Genomic DNA, 16800 nt, shown 5'->3' with positions numbered 1-16800 from the left:
AATATATACAATAACTTTACCTTCCTTTTTTCCTTCACAAGCCCAGGGGGGTCTGCAAAAAAACAACATTGGTTGACAATCTGTACATTCTGCAATAATAAAACTTCAATCTCCATATTTGACTCCGTCTCCATGTACACTCTGACAATATTAAACATTATACTTATGCAATTACGGATCATACTCAAACCATAAAGTCTAAAAATGATATTACTCACCTCCATTTCAGCATCCAGGTGGGGGGATCGACCTTCGGCACACCCCCAGGCCAGTGCACCTGAATCCCACAGAGGAAAAATAAGCCTTAATCCATCCCAGAACCTAACCTAACCCTAACCCTAACCCTAAACCCTAACCCTAACCCTAACCCTAACCCTAAACCCTAACCCTAACCCTAAACACCAGTCTTAACCCTAACCCCAACCCCAATCCCTAACCCTAACCACTTCCCCTTTTCCTAACCCTAACCCCTAACCCTAACCCCCTTCCCTAACCCTAACCACTCCCCCTTCCCCTAACCCTAACCTTAACACTCAAGCATAAAAACAATTCATTATATATCATATAGTCACAATTTATATTTAAAACACAACCCATAATTTAAGAATAACATAATTAAAATAAATAATTTAAGTAATTTAAGTATATATTATAAAAAACAATTCATTAAAATCAAGTACATTTAATAATACAGTTAAATTCATGAAGGGATTAAAAACTATTCGGCGGAAAAGGGGTTAAAAACAGCAAAGTTAAAAAAGCCAAGTTAAAAAAGCCAAGTTACAAAGATTATCATTTTGCCAATTCGTTAGGGGCTATAAATACAAGGGAAAAGGGAGCAGTCATTTCATTCTTGCTCTGGCTTTTGAAGAGATAACAATTCCACTGTGCCTGCAAGCCATCACATAACTTGTGCCCAAGCCTGAAGAAGACCTTTTCAGGTCGAAACGTCGCGAGGGCACATTTGATTTCAGTTTATTTTATTCAATTTATTTAGGGAGTTTTTTTTATTTATAGATTTTATTTAAAAACAATTTGATTTAATTTATTTTATTACAAAAACACAACTTTAAAAATTGCCAGTCACCATGAGCTGGGCTCATGATGACGGCTGGACGACAGTGCGGTACGGGAGGAGGGATGGTCGCCCCCGCTACCGCACCAACGACCCAAGACCACCATACCCTGCAGGGTCATCCTGGGGGCGAGAGAGAGGGGATGATAGGGGGATGGACAGAGCTTTTCCTGTCTTCCCGGCTGGGAGACAGGTTCGCTTCCCCTATCCTAACCCACCTTCTCCTCACGGAGGGGGTATCCGGATCCTTATCCTAACCTAAACGCTAACCCTAAACCCTAACCCTAACCCTAACCCCCTAACCCTAACCCTAACCCCTAACCCTAACCCAACCCTAACCCCTAAACCCTAACCCTAACCATCTGAGGAACATACCCAACCCGAACCCTTCGACTGGAAAAACTAACTCATCCATCTTCATCTCTACGGACTCCTCCCAAAGATCAAGGAACACACTCTCCATGACTCTCCAGAAGACTTCACAGCTGACTTGACCAGCCAAGAAGCCCAAGAAGTGTTCATTTTACCCAAGGGCCTCCTCTACATCCAAACCTCTCACTTCTTTCTCAACTCTTCTATCGCTCTCTCACTTTCTCCCTCACACGGAGTTAGTGAGTAGGGCAGCAGATAAGCCTAGACCGGCAGGGGAGGGTGCTGACCTTAGACGAGGTACCCCTAACCCTAACCCCCTCGGATGGACCGTGCATTTCCTGTCTTCCCGGCTGGGAGACAGGTTCGTTTCCCCTACCCTAACCTTGGGACATTTATAACGTATATATATATATATATATATATATAAAAACAATAAATATAATATATAATATAATAATATTCATAAATAAATAAATATCATACATTAAACTCATAAATAAACAAACATTATATATTAAAATCTATTACATTCATAAATAATAAGTTATAATTCATTAATATATTAAAAACAATTCATTTTATTTGGTATATATAGGATTAAAATTCATGGGGTAGTGTTAAAAAGGTTCAATTTCATAGGGTATTATTACAAGTAAGGAAACTAAAAAGGCATTTCATTTTGGTAATTTCATTTTGGTTAAGTTAAAACATGGTTAAAAAACAGAGGGTATAAAAAGAGTGAACTCAGTTTGTGAGCTCATTTGCAGCCTGACTTTTGAAGAGACAACATCTCTCTCTCTCAAGTGTACAAGCTTGCTGTTTTAAATTGTTTGGTGTGCCAGACCTGAAGAAGATCCATTTGGATCGAAACGTCGTTGCAAGGCACACCTTTTTGAGTTTTTATTTGATTGTTGTTTCCTTTCCCCTTTTGGGAAAGCGTTTTTAGTTCTTTTTTTATTTTTTATTCTTTATTAAAAACAAAAAAACAAAAAAATCATAAAACAAAAAATACAAAAAATAGGTATAGATGATTGGACAACGTTTTGTTTTGTTTTGGAAAAAAAATAAAAATGAACTAAAAGCGCTTTCCTAAAAGGCGAAAGGAAACAACTGTTAAAGGGATAGGGTTAGGGTTAGGTATAAGGGTAAACGGGGGAATGAGACGTTGTCTCATTTCCTGTCATGTTGTAATAAGTGTAATAACTTTTGATAGGAAGGTCGTAGAGAGACGAAACCAAGCTCCACCCCCCCCCCCAAAATGGGAGACGAGCTTTCCAACGGTGTCATCCGTTTGGCTGTGGTGACTTCCGGTCGGGAGGTTAGGGTTAAGGGTAAACGGACGAATGAGACGTCGGGTTAGGGTTAGGTTAGGGACAACGGATCCTGCTTTCTAGAGCTGTCAGTTTTAACTGACTTGTGCTTCTAAAAAAGACAGGGAATGCATAGGCCATCTGTGGATTCCCTGATTCAAACCTCATTCTGATACTCGGCAGGTCGGGCTGAGAAAGCATGTCAAATTTATTACTCAGAGGGCCTCCCTTACATCCAGACCTCTCATCTCTCATCTCTACATCTCACTCCTTTACTTCTTCTATCGCTCTCTCACTTCTCCTGGAGGAGCTAGTGAGTAGAGCAGCAGAGAAGTCTAATCCGGCAGGGGAGGGTGCTAACCTTAAGCGAGGTACCCCTCTCTACCTCTGCATTCTCATTCTCTCTCTCTCCCTCTCTCTCTCTCTCAACCTCTTCTATCGCTCTCTCACTTCTCCTGATGGAGTTAATGAGTAGAGCAGCAGAGAAGCCTAGACCAGCGGGGGAGGGTGCTAACCTTAGACAAGGTGACCCTCTCTACCTCTGCTAATTCTGTCTCCCTCTCTGTCCCTCATCCTCCTTCAGACAAAGGAGCCTCACCACCCTCCTCCTCTCCTCTATCCCTCCTTTAGTCAGAGGAGTTCACCACTTTTCTCATATTTACCACCGGGTCCAAGAGCATACTGCTAGGAGGTTAACTGAGTGAGATGCGTCGGCCCGTGCATTGCCTTCGGCCTTTGTATAACTGCGTTGTCGGCAGACCCTCTGGCCTCAAAGTTGTAGGCTTATGGAGTGATTTGAAAGTGACATTTTGGACGTTTTACCCGCTTCTGGTGGTCGCACAGGCTTGGGGTACCGTTGGAAAGCTCATCCCCAAATGAGTGTACGCAGAGCCAACTTTCAAGTCTCTGTAACCTTCAGAAATAAAGTTATTCGAGCAGGGAGCGATTTCGGGGTGGTTTTCATCCCTTATCCTTTCCGACTTTGTTTACTACATGTTATGAATAAAAATCTAAATACTATTCCCTGTATAAACTGACTTTGATTTCCTAAAACTGACCTATTGAGCTCTGGTTCCTGCATCTCACCATAGAGCTGCCTGTATGTCCCATACACAGCCTGCAGCACATCAGGGTTGAGGGCAACTGGTTCGAAACCTTGGTGAGCAGTTGCGCAGGCTGCACCCCCAATCTGCTCACACCTATGCATCACCTGCATGAAATGAAAGGCATCATTTTGTGGTGGTATCTTGCATAGATAAATGTGTAAGTACATGTGTGTAAATTACTTTCCTTCTGTATTAGATACACACGGGCCTAAAATGCAATGTGATCTCTATGTGTTCATAGACTTTGCAGTCGTGTCAGGTTGCAATATTAGGTCAAAGATATGTTGTTTTTTTTATGGCTCTTGGTGAGCTGTTACCTTTGCCACCTCCTTGCAGCAGATATTCTCTTTTGGTTTAGTGCAGTGACCACAAGAGCAACTGTTGTAAATAGAAAAGAAATACAAGTGGCTTTCCATGAAATATGCCTATTGTAAAGTGCAGAAACGGGGCTATATATAAATGTGAAAACCATAACATTCAAATCCTCCGGGGGGCATGGTGTAATATTCAGAGACGTCCCCCATCCTCTCCTGCCCCTCTTCCTCAGCATCGGCAATCTCAGCACCCACTGCCTGTGCTAGTGGCTCAAACTGATACGGCTCTAGACTGCTGAGGTCGTGGCCTACAGGAGACTCTGGAGGAGAGAAATCCTCCAATTCAAACAACATTTCTATCGCTAAAGTGTCTATTCTGCTTCTTGAGTCGTCGCTCACGGTTAAACAACCTAGCTAAACTTGCTAATAAGTATATGAATGTGTTTATGATGTTTTTGTGTGTGTGTGTGTGTGTGTGTGTGTGTGTGTGTGTGTGTCTCTCAGAGTAAAAGTATTTACAGGCTCCATACTCAAAGGAGGGACTTAATCTCCCAAACTTTAGGAACTATTACCTTGCCTCCCAATTTCCGACCACTTTGGATTTGGCTTCCTGCAGAGTGCAGCAAGGTGAGATGGCTCTCAATAGCACAACATGAGATGAATAATACCCCTCTAAGTGTGATCCAATATTTAAGCACCGAGAAATGTTAAGCCACTCACAAAGAATCCTATAATACTGACCACATTTGATGCCTGGCGAGAATCTCACTCACTCCTAGACATGGACTTTTCATTTTTCAAGAAGACTTCTTTATGGGGTAACCCAAGTATCTCAATCACATTGCTGATGGAATATTACAAAGGTGGAAGGACAAAGTATTAGAATGGTTGCGGATTTGTACATAAACAATACATTTGCTAACTTCCAACAACTAACTGGAAAATTCAGCCTTCTTGACAACATTTTTTTTTCAAATATCTCCAAATCAGGCAGTGGGTTGAAGAAAAAACCAAAAGATAGCTTCCCAGATATCCCTAAAGTGACTCCTTTTGAAACATGCCTGTTTAATAGAATGGGTACGGCCAGATGCCTAATCAGAATCAGGTTTATTGACATGTAGGTTTACACATACAAGGAATTTGTTTTGGTGGTTTTGGTGCAAATAACACAGAACTAGAATAAAAATAAGTAAAAGACTTAAATAGAATGTCATTCATATTTGGTATCATTAATGGGAAATTACCCAGCTATGACATAGGCAAATGGGAAAACAGACCTAGGCTGTATCTATGATGAGGAAGATTGGCAGCATATATTAAAGCAGGCACAGACATGCTAATCTCCACAAAACATAGGCAAATCCAGTTCAATATACTCCACAGAACATAGTATATCCCCTACAGATTACATAAAATTGACATCAATATATCTTCTATGTGTCAAAGCTGCAAAATTCACAAAAGTGATCTGCATATGATTTGGAGCTGCCCAATGATAGAATCTTTTTGGAAACAAAACATTGCATTAACATCAAAGATAATAGGATACCACATAGAACAGGATCCAAAACTATGGATTTTGGGAGATATGAGTTCAGTTAACAAACCATTGCAAGAAGTATTTTATTTTACTTCCTAGCGCTGCTGTGAAAACATGTATTGTATGTAGCATCAGTAAGGCATTGGATAAATGAAATAGTGTCTTACTGCACACCCGGAAAAATATTGTATCATTTAAGAAAAACCTGAAACCTTTAACAGAATTTGGTGACCCTTCGTCGACATTTTGCCCTCTTTGGAGTTAGATGGACACAGACATACAGTTCTTCCTGGACCTACACAAAATTAACTTTTTAAATGTGTGTATGTACATTTACAAGAAAACAAACTAAAGCAAATAGCCAAACTGGGTAGAGGGGTGGGAAATGGGTGGGGGCAAATTTGATGCATGTTTTGTTTTTTAGCTTTTTTTATATTGTTATTTCTTCAAACTTCGATTGCTACAGACGCATTCAGTTAATAGATAAGTTAATACAAGTGTATGTGCACTAGATATGTGCATCATTTTATTGGAATGTTTTTTTTTTAGGTATTTTATTTATTTGTGTTTCAACCATTACTTTGTATACATCTTATATTTTCACATTTGTATTTGTTATTGTTACTGATATTATTGCCATTATTATATATTGTTGTTTATGATAAAAAGCTTTAGTAATTTAATTTATAATAATATATCATTACTGCATTTTATTTATTGTTATTATTTCTTTTATTATTCATTACTCCAATATCTGTTTAAAGGAAATGTGCAAACACCTGTCCTGTTGGAATGAAATTGTAAAATAAGCATCCTGCTAATAAAAACAAATCTTAAAAAAAACAAACATTTATTATGTGGAGGGCTATCCACCAAAGATTTGTAACAATTACATGAACACAAAAATATTGAATGACCTTCAAAATACTTGAAGTATTTTTACTAACCAATTCTTACTTTTCCAGGCCTTAAAATATTTCTAAATATCATGGCTTTTCCAGGACTGTGGGAACCCTGTATTTTCATATTTTTTCCAAAACCAACACGGTCATATTTATTGTATGACATGCTGCTGCCCCCTACTGGCAGGAACAACAACCACATCCTACATTAAGACGTAATACACAGTATAGAGTTTTATTGTTTATATTAAACCTGAAAGATAAGCACTATGACATATTTTACAAACCGAGAAAATCTTAAATCTTTGGGGAAAAAACAAACTCAAATGACATAAAAAAGTAGTAACACTAGTGGACGAAAACATTCTTTAAATAACAGAACTGTACATTTAATATGCAACTAAAAAAGTAAGACACAAAAAAGACAAATTAATGAAACAGTGAGACCAAACTAAAGGGAAGTGAAAACTAGCTGAAACGGGTTACTGCTGGAATATTAAAATACAACAATGTAAGGCAGCAGAAGGCAGCAGAAGAGAGGACAGAAGGATTATGAACTAAACTGCAAAGTGGCTCCATCATGCAAAAACTGTCCGACAGATTAATAAACACAAGTGAATAAAATGTATAACTGAAATTTAATATAAATTCTTATGGAACAACCTCATGATAACCCAAATACCCCACTTTAATTTTCCAATAGTAATAGTGAATCTCTTCTTTTCGTCCACACAGTGCCGGTCTGACATCTTCTGAACAGATTAAATAAAATAACCCTAAATAAAATCTAAACAGTTTGTCTGTATTCCAAAATGATGATGTTCTTGTTCTCAGCAGCAGAAACTCTTCTACACTGTGGACACTGGACACATGTAATATTGTAATTTAAATTGACCCCCACATTGTGAAAATAATAGAAAATATTACACTGCATAATGTACAAGTCTAACCTGTTCAACAGGTTTCACTAAATAGAAAAAAAACTTTGCATAGCTAAAGGAGCAAAAATAAGATATTTTCTCCCAAATCTTTTCCAGAAGCAACATAAAAAATATCTGATTTTATCAAAACGGACACTTGGGGGCACTCTATGCCCACAATAGTTGAGTATTACGTAATCAGCTTTAAATATGAGCTCCTTACAAGAACACCAGAGCCCAGAAAATAACATTTATTTTCTCTCATATCAAAGTAAAACACCTGTTGCTGGTGTTATAAAATGTGTGCAATGATTCACAGACTGAGACACATTAAGTCTCATTTTTCTGATTAAAGTTTTCATTCTGATCTTTGGGTTAAAAACTGATCAGGTGTAAAGATCTCAGTTTACACATAGAGGAACAATTAGTGCAAAACAGGTTAAGTGCAATGTTACATGATGTCCAATGTCCACATGATTACAGTCTGCTCCAAGTGTGTGTGTGTGTGTGTGTGTGTGTTTGGGGGGGCAGATATTATAAACAGAACGGATCCAAAGCAGCACAGCGCATGCCCTTATTCACAACCACATTTAAAGTACAGAAAAATCTCCATCACAATTTTTTACAAAATATAAAATAAACGTATGCAAAGAATGTACAGAAGTAATTTTCAAAATAAAAGTCAAAAAAGGATTTTGACACAGAGTTCAGCTGACTCGTCTGTGGGGGGCTAACATTTATTCAACACGTTAGTTTTAGTTCCGTAGACTCTTTAGTAATATTCATTAAAATCTGTGTAAACAGTTTGCCCTTTTTTATTTTTTATTTGAAAATACATTCGAATTTCTTTAGTGTTAATATATATTTATAAATCTCTGGCAAACGTGAAAAATAATCTGATAGCATATAAAGAAAATGTTTAAAATAGAAGCTCTCATCCCTCCAGTCTTAATTTCTACCGTGATTGTTTCCTAGCCTGAAGTATCCGCAGCTTTTTTTCACCCAAAGAAGAAAACTTCAGGTGTGAACAGAAAACATCTCTGAGATCAAGCTCGTCTTTTACAGGAGAAACAACAAACTCAGCTCTCCAACATGGCGATGGGGTTGCTATGGTGTGTTACCATGGTGATGAGGTTGCCATGGCTTCTGGGGGCTAGTGTAGATCAGCTGGTCTGAGTCTGTAAATGCACACTGTGTTCACGTTTCCTCCTTTTAAAGTGTGTGATTGTGCACATGTTCATGTTTCCTCCATTTAACATCTGTGTTTGTGCACATGTTCATTTGTTCACATTGAATTATTCATGCTCAGAGTACATTAGCCTGTTCTTATGCACATTCAGATTTACACTCTTTACAGTCTGTCACTGCGGAAAGAATCCTCCACTGACGGATCAGGCAGCACCATGTCGGGGTCACTGAGCATGCTCAGACCGTCCAGACTGAGGGGCTCGATGCGTAGCTCGTCCTCCAATGGGAAGCCTCCCTCTGAGTCGAAACATTCAGGTACGGTGGAGAGTGCGGCACTGATGTCCTTCGACAGAGTCGAGTTAGAATCATCTGAGATATAAACGGGGGGAGGGTCATAATCTTTCACATCATCATCAGATCAGAGGGTTAGACTAATTAACCCAGTTAAACTAGTGAGACTCACCTGTGAGGATAATGTTGGGGAGTCCTCCACTGCAGTTGGAGTACAGCATATTGGACCTCATGTTCAGGGGATCTTGCAGGCTGCCATGGCTGCCCCCCAGCCCTGACAAGGCTGCCTGGGAGTAATAAAGCAGTGAAGAGGAGGAGGAGGAAGGATTGAAGCCAGAGCTTCCCGCTGACGAGCTCATCGCGTTTTCCAGCAGACTGAACTGGTCCAACTGGGCAGCAGATGGCGGAGAGGAAACAGAGAATCAGAGAGAAGCTTCAATCTGTGAGATATCAATATGATCTTTGTGTGTGTGTGTGTGTGTGTGTGTGTGTGTGTGTGTGTGCGCGCACGTCCGGTGTGTACCTGGTAGGGGAGGGTCTTGCTGCGGTTGGAGAATTGTGGGTCCATGAAGGGGTCATTGAACAGAGTCGACATGTTGTTCTGTCAGAAAAGAAAGACAAATCATCAGAAACACTGTTCTTAAATCTGTGAAGACTTTGACACCAGTGAACAACACCTGCAGAATGTGTCTGATGTCCAAGAGGAAAATAACAAACTTCACAAACGCAATATGCAGATGTATGTGTCGTCATGACATTTAATCTCACTGCAGGACACAGAAACAAGCTGTGAACAACACAAATCCAAAAACACAACTACACATTCCTCACGTTTCTCACTTGGCTCGAGTTGAAGTCCAGTGGGACGTTCTGAAGGGGGGAAACTGGTTGCTGCTGTTGCTGTTGGCGTTGTCTGCTCTGGTCCACTGCATGCTGGGATTGTTGGTAGAGTGGGTATGGTGGGGGTGGCTCCCTCGGCATGTTGCTGGTATCCAGAGCGACTCCCTGCAGAAAACCAGCAACTGTCAGTAAATAATAGCCCTTTTTACACTGCGGTTCCACCTCAGCGCCATACCGAAGAATTGGACCAGGGTTCGACATAAGCGGTGGCCTGATGGCCCAGGGCCAGTAAAAAAGTATGTGGAGCAAGGTGATTGGCCAGTTGCTGGCTGAAAGTTTTTCCGCCTATCGGTCAAGAGGGGCTCAGTGCCATGTAGCGAACCAAGACTGACTGGAGTGTGTTCAGACACTGACGAGGTTGCTCGAGAGTTTCGGCTTAAAATTGTAAAATATTAAAGCACTGTCCTTTCAAATGTCCTGAACATATTCTCTGTGGGTAGTATAGATCCTCAGCTGAGGTTATGTGTATGAGGAAACTTGTGGATTAAAACGTTACGCATTTAAAGACACAGAACGAAGCCGCGCAGGTACAGTAGCACATACTCTATGCATCGCATCACGGAGCCTATGCATTCAGTAGGCTAAGTGATGCATATAATACGATGACCCCTCCACTCTTCTAATTTTAATCAGTTTGCTTTGGGTAAAATTGTAGCAAATCATCCTTACAGTAAAAGAACGATGGGGACATAGCATCTAAGGGAACTGGATAACGTTCTTATGCTTGGTCCTAATGTCCTGCCAAGTCCATTTAACCGTATGGTTTTGCAGCTAAAACGCAGATCCAATCCAATCCAATCCAAATTTATTTACAAAGCACATTGAAAAACAACAATAGTTGACCAAAGTGCTGTACAACCAAACATAAAAGCCATAAAAACAACACAATAAAACACCAAAACCAATTAAAATTCAACAGGACAATAAAATAGTAAAAAGCGTTAACACCACTAGTAAAGTATGTGTCTGTTGTTGTTCATGTAACAAGGACATATGTTGTTGTTGTTGTAACAAGAACATATGTTGTTGTTGCTCTCTCTGCCTGTCTCTATCCTGCATCTCCTTCTATCCCATGTTCGGCCCATCCAGTCTCTTCAGATGGCTGTTCAACATGAGTCTGGTTCTGCTCGAGGTTTCTGCCTGTTAAAGGAAGTTTTTCTGCCAATGTGCCAAATATTGCTAAGTGCTACTCATGGTGATTCATGTCGGGCCTCTCTTTAAATAACATAACAAAGAGTCGGTCTAGACCTGCTCTTTCTGTAAAGTGTCTCGAGATAACCCTGGTTATGATTTGGCGCTATACAAATAAAATTTGATTTGATTTGATTTAAAGGAAAAGGAATGTAGGCCTAACTCTCATGCAGAGCCAAAAGCCAAGGAATAAAAGGTTTGATTTAAAAACAGGCAGAGTGGAGGACAGCCGGACATGTGGAGGCAGAGCGTTCGAGAGCTTTGGAGCTGCAACTGAGAAGGCTTAGTCACCCCTGAGCTTCAAAGAGCTGGTCAACTGTTCCACAGCCAGGTCGGAATCTGTATTGTTCCTCCTGTATCTGAGGTCTGGCAATCAGCCAGGGCCTCCTTTCCAGCACCCTGGAATAAACTTTACCCAGGAGGCTGAGTAGTGTTATACCCGATAGTTGGGACACAACCTGCGGTCCCCCTTTTTAAAAATGGGAACCACCACCCCGGTCTGCCATTCCACAGGCTTTAGCAACTCAGGGCGAATCTCATCTACACCTGGCGCCTTGCCACTGAGGAGCTTCTTGACTGCCTCAGCAACCTCTGCCACGGATATAGGTAAGGCTTCCCCTGGACATTCAGACTCTGCCTCCTCATCAGAGGACGTTTTGGCCAGGCTCAGGAGTTCCTCTATGTGTTCCTTCCACCGCCCGACAATATCCCCAGTCTGGGTCAGCAGTTCTCCACCCCTGCTGAAAACAGCTTGAGCCAATCCCTGCTTCCCCCTCCTGAGTTGTCTAAAGGTTTGCCAGAAGTTCTTTAAAGCCAACCGAAAGTCCTTCTCCATAACCTTCCTGAACTCCTCCCACACTAGGGTTTTTGCTTCCACAACCACTGGAGCTGCAGCCCTTCTGGCCACTTGGTACCTGTCTGCTGCCTCTGGAGACACCTGGGCTAACCAAGCCCGAAAGGCCTCCTTCTTCAGCCTGACAGCTTCCCTCACCGTCGTTGTCCGACAGCCTTCTGGCCACAACTCCTTGTAGCCGCTTCCACGATGGAGGCTTTGACACGGTCCATTTGGATTCCATGTCCCCAACCTCCTCCGAGATGCAAGTGAAATTCTTCCGGAGGTGGGAGTTGAGGACCTCGCGGACAGGGGCCTCCACCAGATGTTCCCAGCTCACCCTCACTACACGTTTAGGTTGACCAGGTCTGTCCGGCAGCCTCCCACACCATCTGATCCAACTCACCACCAGGTGGTGATCAGTTGACAGCTCTGCTCCTCTCTTCGCCCGAGTGTCCAAAACATACGGCCGCAGGTCTGATGAAATGACCACAAAGTCGATCATTGATCTACAGCCTAGGGTGTTCTGGTACCAGGTATACTAATGAACAACCCTACGTTCGATCATTGTGTTTGTTATGGCCAATCCATGACGAGCACAGAAGTCCAATAACAAGACACCACTCGAGTTCAGATCGGGCAGGCCGTTCCTCCCAATCATCCCCCTCCAGGTTTCTCCATCATTGCCCACATGAGCGTTAAAGTCCCCCTGTAGAACTATAGAGTCCAAAGACAGGACCACTTCCACAGCCCCACCCAGTGCTAGTGCTGAAGTGCTGTTTGGTGCATAGGCACAAACCACAGTCTCCGTAACTTGCAGTCGCTGAGAGGTCACTCTCTCATTCACCTGGTAAAGCTCCAAGACAGCGACGCTCAGTTGGGGGCTTTGAGTATTCCCACACCCACCCGGCACCTCTCACCCTGGGCAACTCTGGAAAAAGCGAGTGTCCAGCCCCTCTGCAGGATACTGGTTCGAGAACTGGAGCTGTGCGTATCTTGCTGGTAACGCTCCACCTCCTGCATCGGCTCCGACTCCTTCTCCACCAGAGAGGTGATATTCCACCAGTACCAAAAACCAGTCTGCGCTGCCGGGGATTAGCACACTAAGGCCCACGTCTTTGCCTGCTGCCCGGTTTACAATGCACCTGACCCCTATGCCTATCCCTGCAGGTGGTGGGCCCACAAGGGCTCAGCCCTCCACTTTGCTCTTCGGGCTGAGCCTGGCCAGGCCCCATGGACGAAAGTCCGGCCACCAGACGCTCACCAACGAGCATCCCCCCCCAGGGGTTAGCCCCGGTCTCCCTGATCCAGGCGAGGTAGCTGTCAAATGTTCTTGCCTCTTCAAAGGGTTTTATTGAAATTAACAATAAACAAATTAAATCCAAAAAATTATTAATTTGAATTCTATTTGGACAAATACCAAAGTTATTTCACACACGTTAGTTCCACACATTTTTCATGAAGTTGCCTTAGTAGGTTTTTAGAGTAGTATATTTTTATATAATTATCATATATAGGGTTAGGGTTAGTCTGAAGCAGACAGCCAATAGTTGCGCCTTTTAGTGCTGAAGAAGTGTGAAATGACACGTAACACGCCCCTTTTGCTGTGAGCGTGCTCAGAGCCTGAAGCAGAAAGTCTGGATTAACAGAGAAAGTTTATGAACACCTTTGTGATACATGTTATCTCTAACTGGTGCTTGAGGCTTTCTTGAGCAAGCATACCCAAAGAAAGCCTGAATATGTTGAACTTTCTTACTATACCCCTCTGGTGGCTCAAGGAGGCAGACAGAAGGAGCTTGCAGTAAAAGAAGAAACAGCCCTCAACAAATGTAAATTATTAAAATATCTAAATTGTTCTAAGAAGATGATGAATCATTACAATGTCCAGTACCAGTCAAAAGTTTGGACACACCTTCTCATTCAATGTTTTTTCTTTATTTTTATTATTTTCCATGTTGTAAATTAATACTGAAGACATCAAATCCATGAAATAACACAATTGGACTCGTGGTAAATAAAAAAGAGTAAACAAACCACAATATGTTTTAGATTCAAAGTAGCCACGTTTTGCTTTGATGGCAGCTGTGCACACTATTGGCATTCTCTCAATCAGCTTCAAGAGGTAGTCTCCTGGAATGCTTTTCAATTGACAAGTGTGCCTTGTCAAAAGTTAATTAGTGGAATTTCTTGCCTTGTTAATGCTTTGAGATCATCAGTTGTATTGTGCAGAGGTAGTATTGGCCGGTAAATATAGTATACATTAAATAGCCCTTTTCGACTGCTGTAGTAATCCATATTATGACAAGAACTGCTCAACTAAGTAAAGAGAAACGACAGTCCATCATTACTTTAAGACAGGGGTCTCAAAAGGCCCGCTCAAGGCCCTCTTACCCGAAAGGCTTTTTCAGGTCATTTTAACAGAAAAACAAAAGCTCCGGCACTTACAGGATCGTGTAAACCTGACTTTAATGTGGGTCATGGATGAACGCGTTTCAGCTCGTATGCCGTCTTTTCAGCATACAGTTCTGACAGAAATTCAACAAAGTCCAGTTTCCTTTTGGATTAAGCTCTGAATAACCCTGACCTGGATGACTGAGAACCTTCACAGACATAAATCTATTCTTAATTTCAGCCAAACTGTCTCATTTTAAAGAAGAACAGAGAAAAGAAAGGGTGGGGGACATTACCTGTGTGATGGGGGACAGAGAGGGGGACATAGTGGGGGACAGCTGCTTGGACATCCCTCTGCGCTGATCGTTGCCAGGAGACAGGGTGAGGGGGCTGATGGGAGCTGGGCGCCGTCGGGGGGAATTGTTGGACAGACGCAGAGACGAGTTGATGGACGGGTTACTGAGAGACGACTGCAGCTGGCAGGTGTTGAGAGAAGCCTGAATGGACGGATTGCTAAGAGATGAGGACAGACCTGCAGGGACAGAAAAGACATAAAGATGGAAGAGGCTGATTCATTCAGCTTCAGTTTATAAACAGGAGAATTAATATAAAAAAATACAACATGTGGAAGTTATGATGGGAAATTTACATTTAAATAATAAATTATAATAATAGAACTATAATAGAAATATGTTTGGGCATCTTGCTCACACTGTCGGGGTTCCATTCCACGATAAAAACCTGCTCACTGTACATTATCCTGCTTATACACGTCTTTTACTTACGAAATCAATTATTTGACACAAAATATTGATTTGGAAATTATTTTATTAATTTAAAAATGATTATCTTTCTGTTTTCTGTTTAATAATACTTGGTGACACAGAGTAGCAGAGCTGACACAGAGGTAGAAACAGATGTAGTAACAGAGTAACAGAGGAGTAACGTGTGAGTGTATACAATGGTAAAACAGTATCGTTGTGAACACACGGGGGCGGCTTTACGCAAGCGTTGCTTGGTTCAATGTAAAATGGCAAAGGCTGCATGATGGCAGAGCTTTGTTACAGCGCAGTGGCGAAATCACAGTGTAAAAAGGGCTACAGAGACAGAGACAAACAGAGAGAGAGAGAGACAGACAGACAGATAAACAGGGAGAGAGAGAGAGACAGACAGACAAACAGAGAGAGAGAGAGAGAGAGAGAGACAGACAAACTGTAGTCCTTTTCACACTGCGGTTCCGCCTCAGCGCCGTAACAAAGCTCCGCCGTCAAGCAGCCTTTGCCATTTTACATTGGACCAAGCAATGCCGGTGTAAAGCTGCCCCAGAGTGTGTTTTAACAGCGTTCCAGCGTTGCGGAAGTAAAACATGCGCGAGGTGTAAACAAACAGCGCATGCTTCAAAAACACACACACGGCGCTCTTCCGCCCTGCCGGCTCCACTGTTTACACAGATGCCGTTTTGCCTCTGTTAGGCCTCTGTTACTACCGAGGATGCTGGCTCAGAGGCGGAACGATCTCTCCCCACCATTCTGCCTCCGTGCATTTTACATAGAAAATGAAACGTAACAGAGGCATAATAATTCTGCCCTGAACTGGCAGTGGGGCAAGAGAGAGACAGAGACACAGAGAGTCAGAGAAAGAGACATGAAGAGCTGAATTTATGTTGACCTTTTTAAAAGTGAATAAATAAAATAATTTATAAAAGATGAAAACGTTTTGAGAAATAGATTTAACTGTATTTAAATCCATCGTCTCTTTCTTTTTTCCTTTTTTTGTATTTAAATATGATTCAGGCCTTGTTGTTTGCAGGGACACTTTTTAGGTGTCATTTACAAATGATTAAAGAACACAACTCAGCAGTTAGAAGATGACTTTAAATATTGATAAACAGTCCCAACATGTCAATGATGGTTGTGATTAAATTACTTATGATCGTTTGCTTTAGTCTGTTTTTTTTCTGTAATAATAATAAAACACACACACACACGTTGCTCCGCCCACCCTGTGAGTTGCTGATCCCGAGGTGCATCATGGCAGCCGGCAGGTTCCCAGTGCTGCTGCCTCCGCTCAGGTTGGGGAATCCTGCGTGGTCGTCTGGGTCGAGCGGGGTGGAGAGGGGGGAGGGGAAGTGAAGGTTTGTGAGGTCGGGCAGGGAGCCGCCAGTGTTCAACAAACCCTGATAGTGAGACAGACCTGGGTTCTGATCCGGAGACGGAAAAATACTGCAGAGAAAAACACAGACAACATGATCTGAATCTAGAGAATAATATATTTAACATTATTTAACAAAGTAAATTTGACATCTTAAGATGTTTTTATTTTCTTACTCTATTCTCTTATTTCTACACCCACTCCTCGATTATTCTCTCAATTACATTAATGCTCTTTTTAATACAGCAACAACAGCAACAGTGACTCAATGTCACTCACTCCCACACATAGATGATAATGTGGGTGTTTTAAATAAA

General features: G+C 41.8%; 1 protein-coding gene across 3 annotated transcripts in view; it reads right to left on the bottom strand.

Moving 5' to 3' along the window:
• Positions 1-6550: 6550 nt before the first annotated feature.
• crtc3 (CREB regulated transcription coactivator 3) overlaps positions 6551-16800 on the bottom strand; it is a 51914-nt gene continuing 41664 nt past the window's right edge. For 2 of the 3 annotated variants that reach the window (XM_069679271.1, XM_069679273.1), the window contains 6 exons: positions 16334-16554; positions 14629-14864; positions 9850-10023; positions 9542-9619; positions 9191-9407; positions 6551-9096 (listed from right to left, as the gene is read on the bottom strand). In XM_069679271.1, coding sequence (XP_069535372.1) covers positions 8891-9096; positions 9191-9407; positions 9542-9619; positions 9850-10023; positions 14629-14864; positions 16334-16554 — 1132 coding nt within the window. In that variant the 3' untranslated portion in view covers positions 6551-8890. The remainder of the gene's footprint in view (positions 9097-9190; positions 9408-9541; positions 9620-9849; positions 10024-14628; positions 14865-16333; positions 16555-16800) is intronic. The other variant, XM_069679272.1, reaches the window with a different exon arrangement.

Source organism: Semicossyphus pulcher, unplaced genomic scaffold (assembly GCF_022749685.1).
Source record: "Semicossyphus pulcher isolate SPU_LCO1_2020_fin unplaced genomic scaffold, fSemPul1.0.p SCAF_38, whole genome shotgun sequence".
Taxonomy (NCBI): Eukaryota; Metazoa; Chordata; class Actinopteri; order Labriformes; family Labridae; genus Semicossyphus; species Semicossyphus pulcher.
Note: the sequence above shows the minus strand (reverse complement) of the source record. Positions and strands in the feature narration are given on the sequence as shown.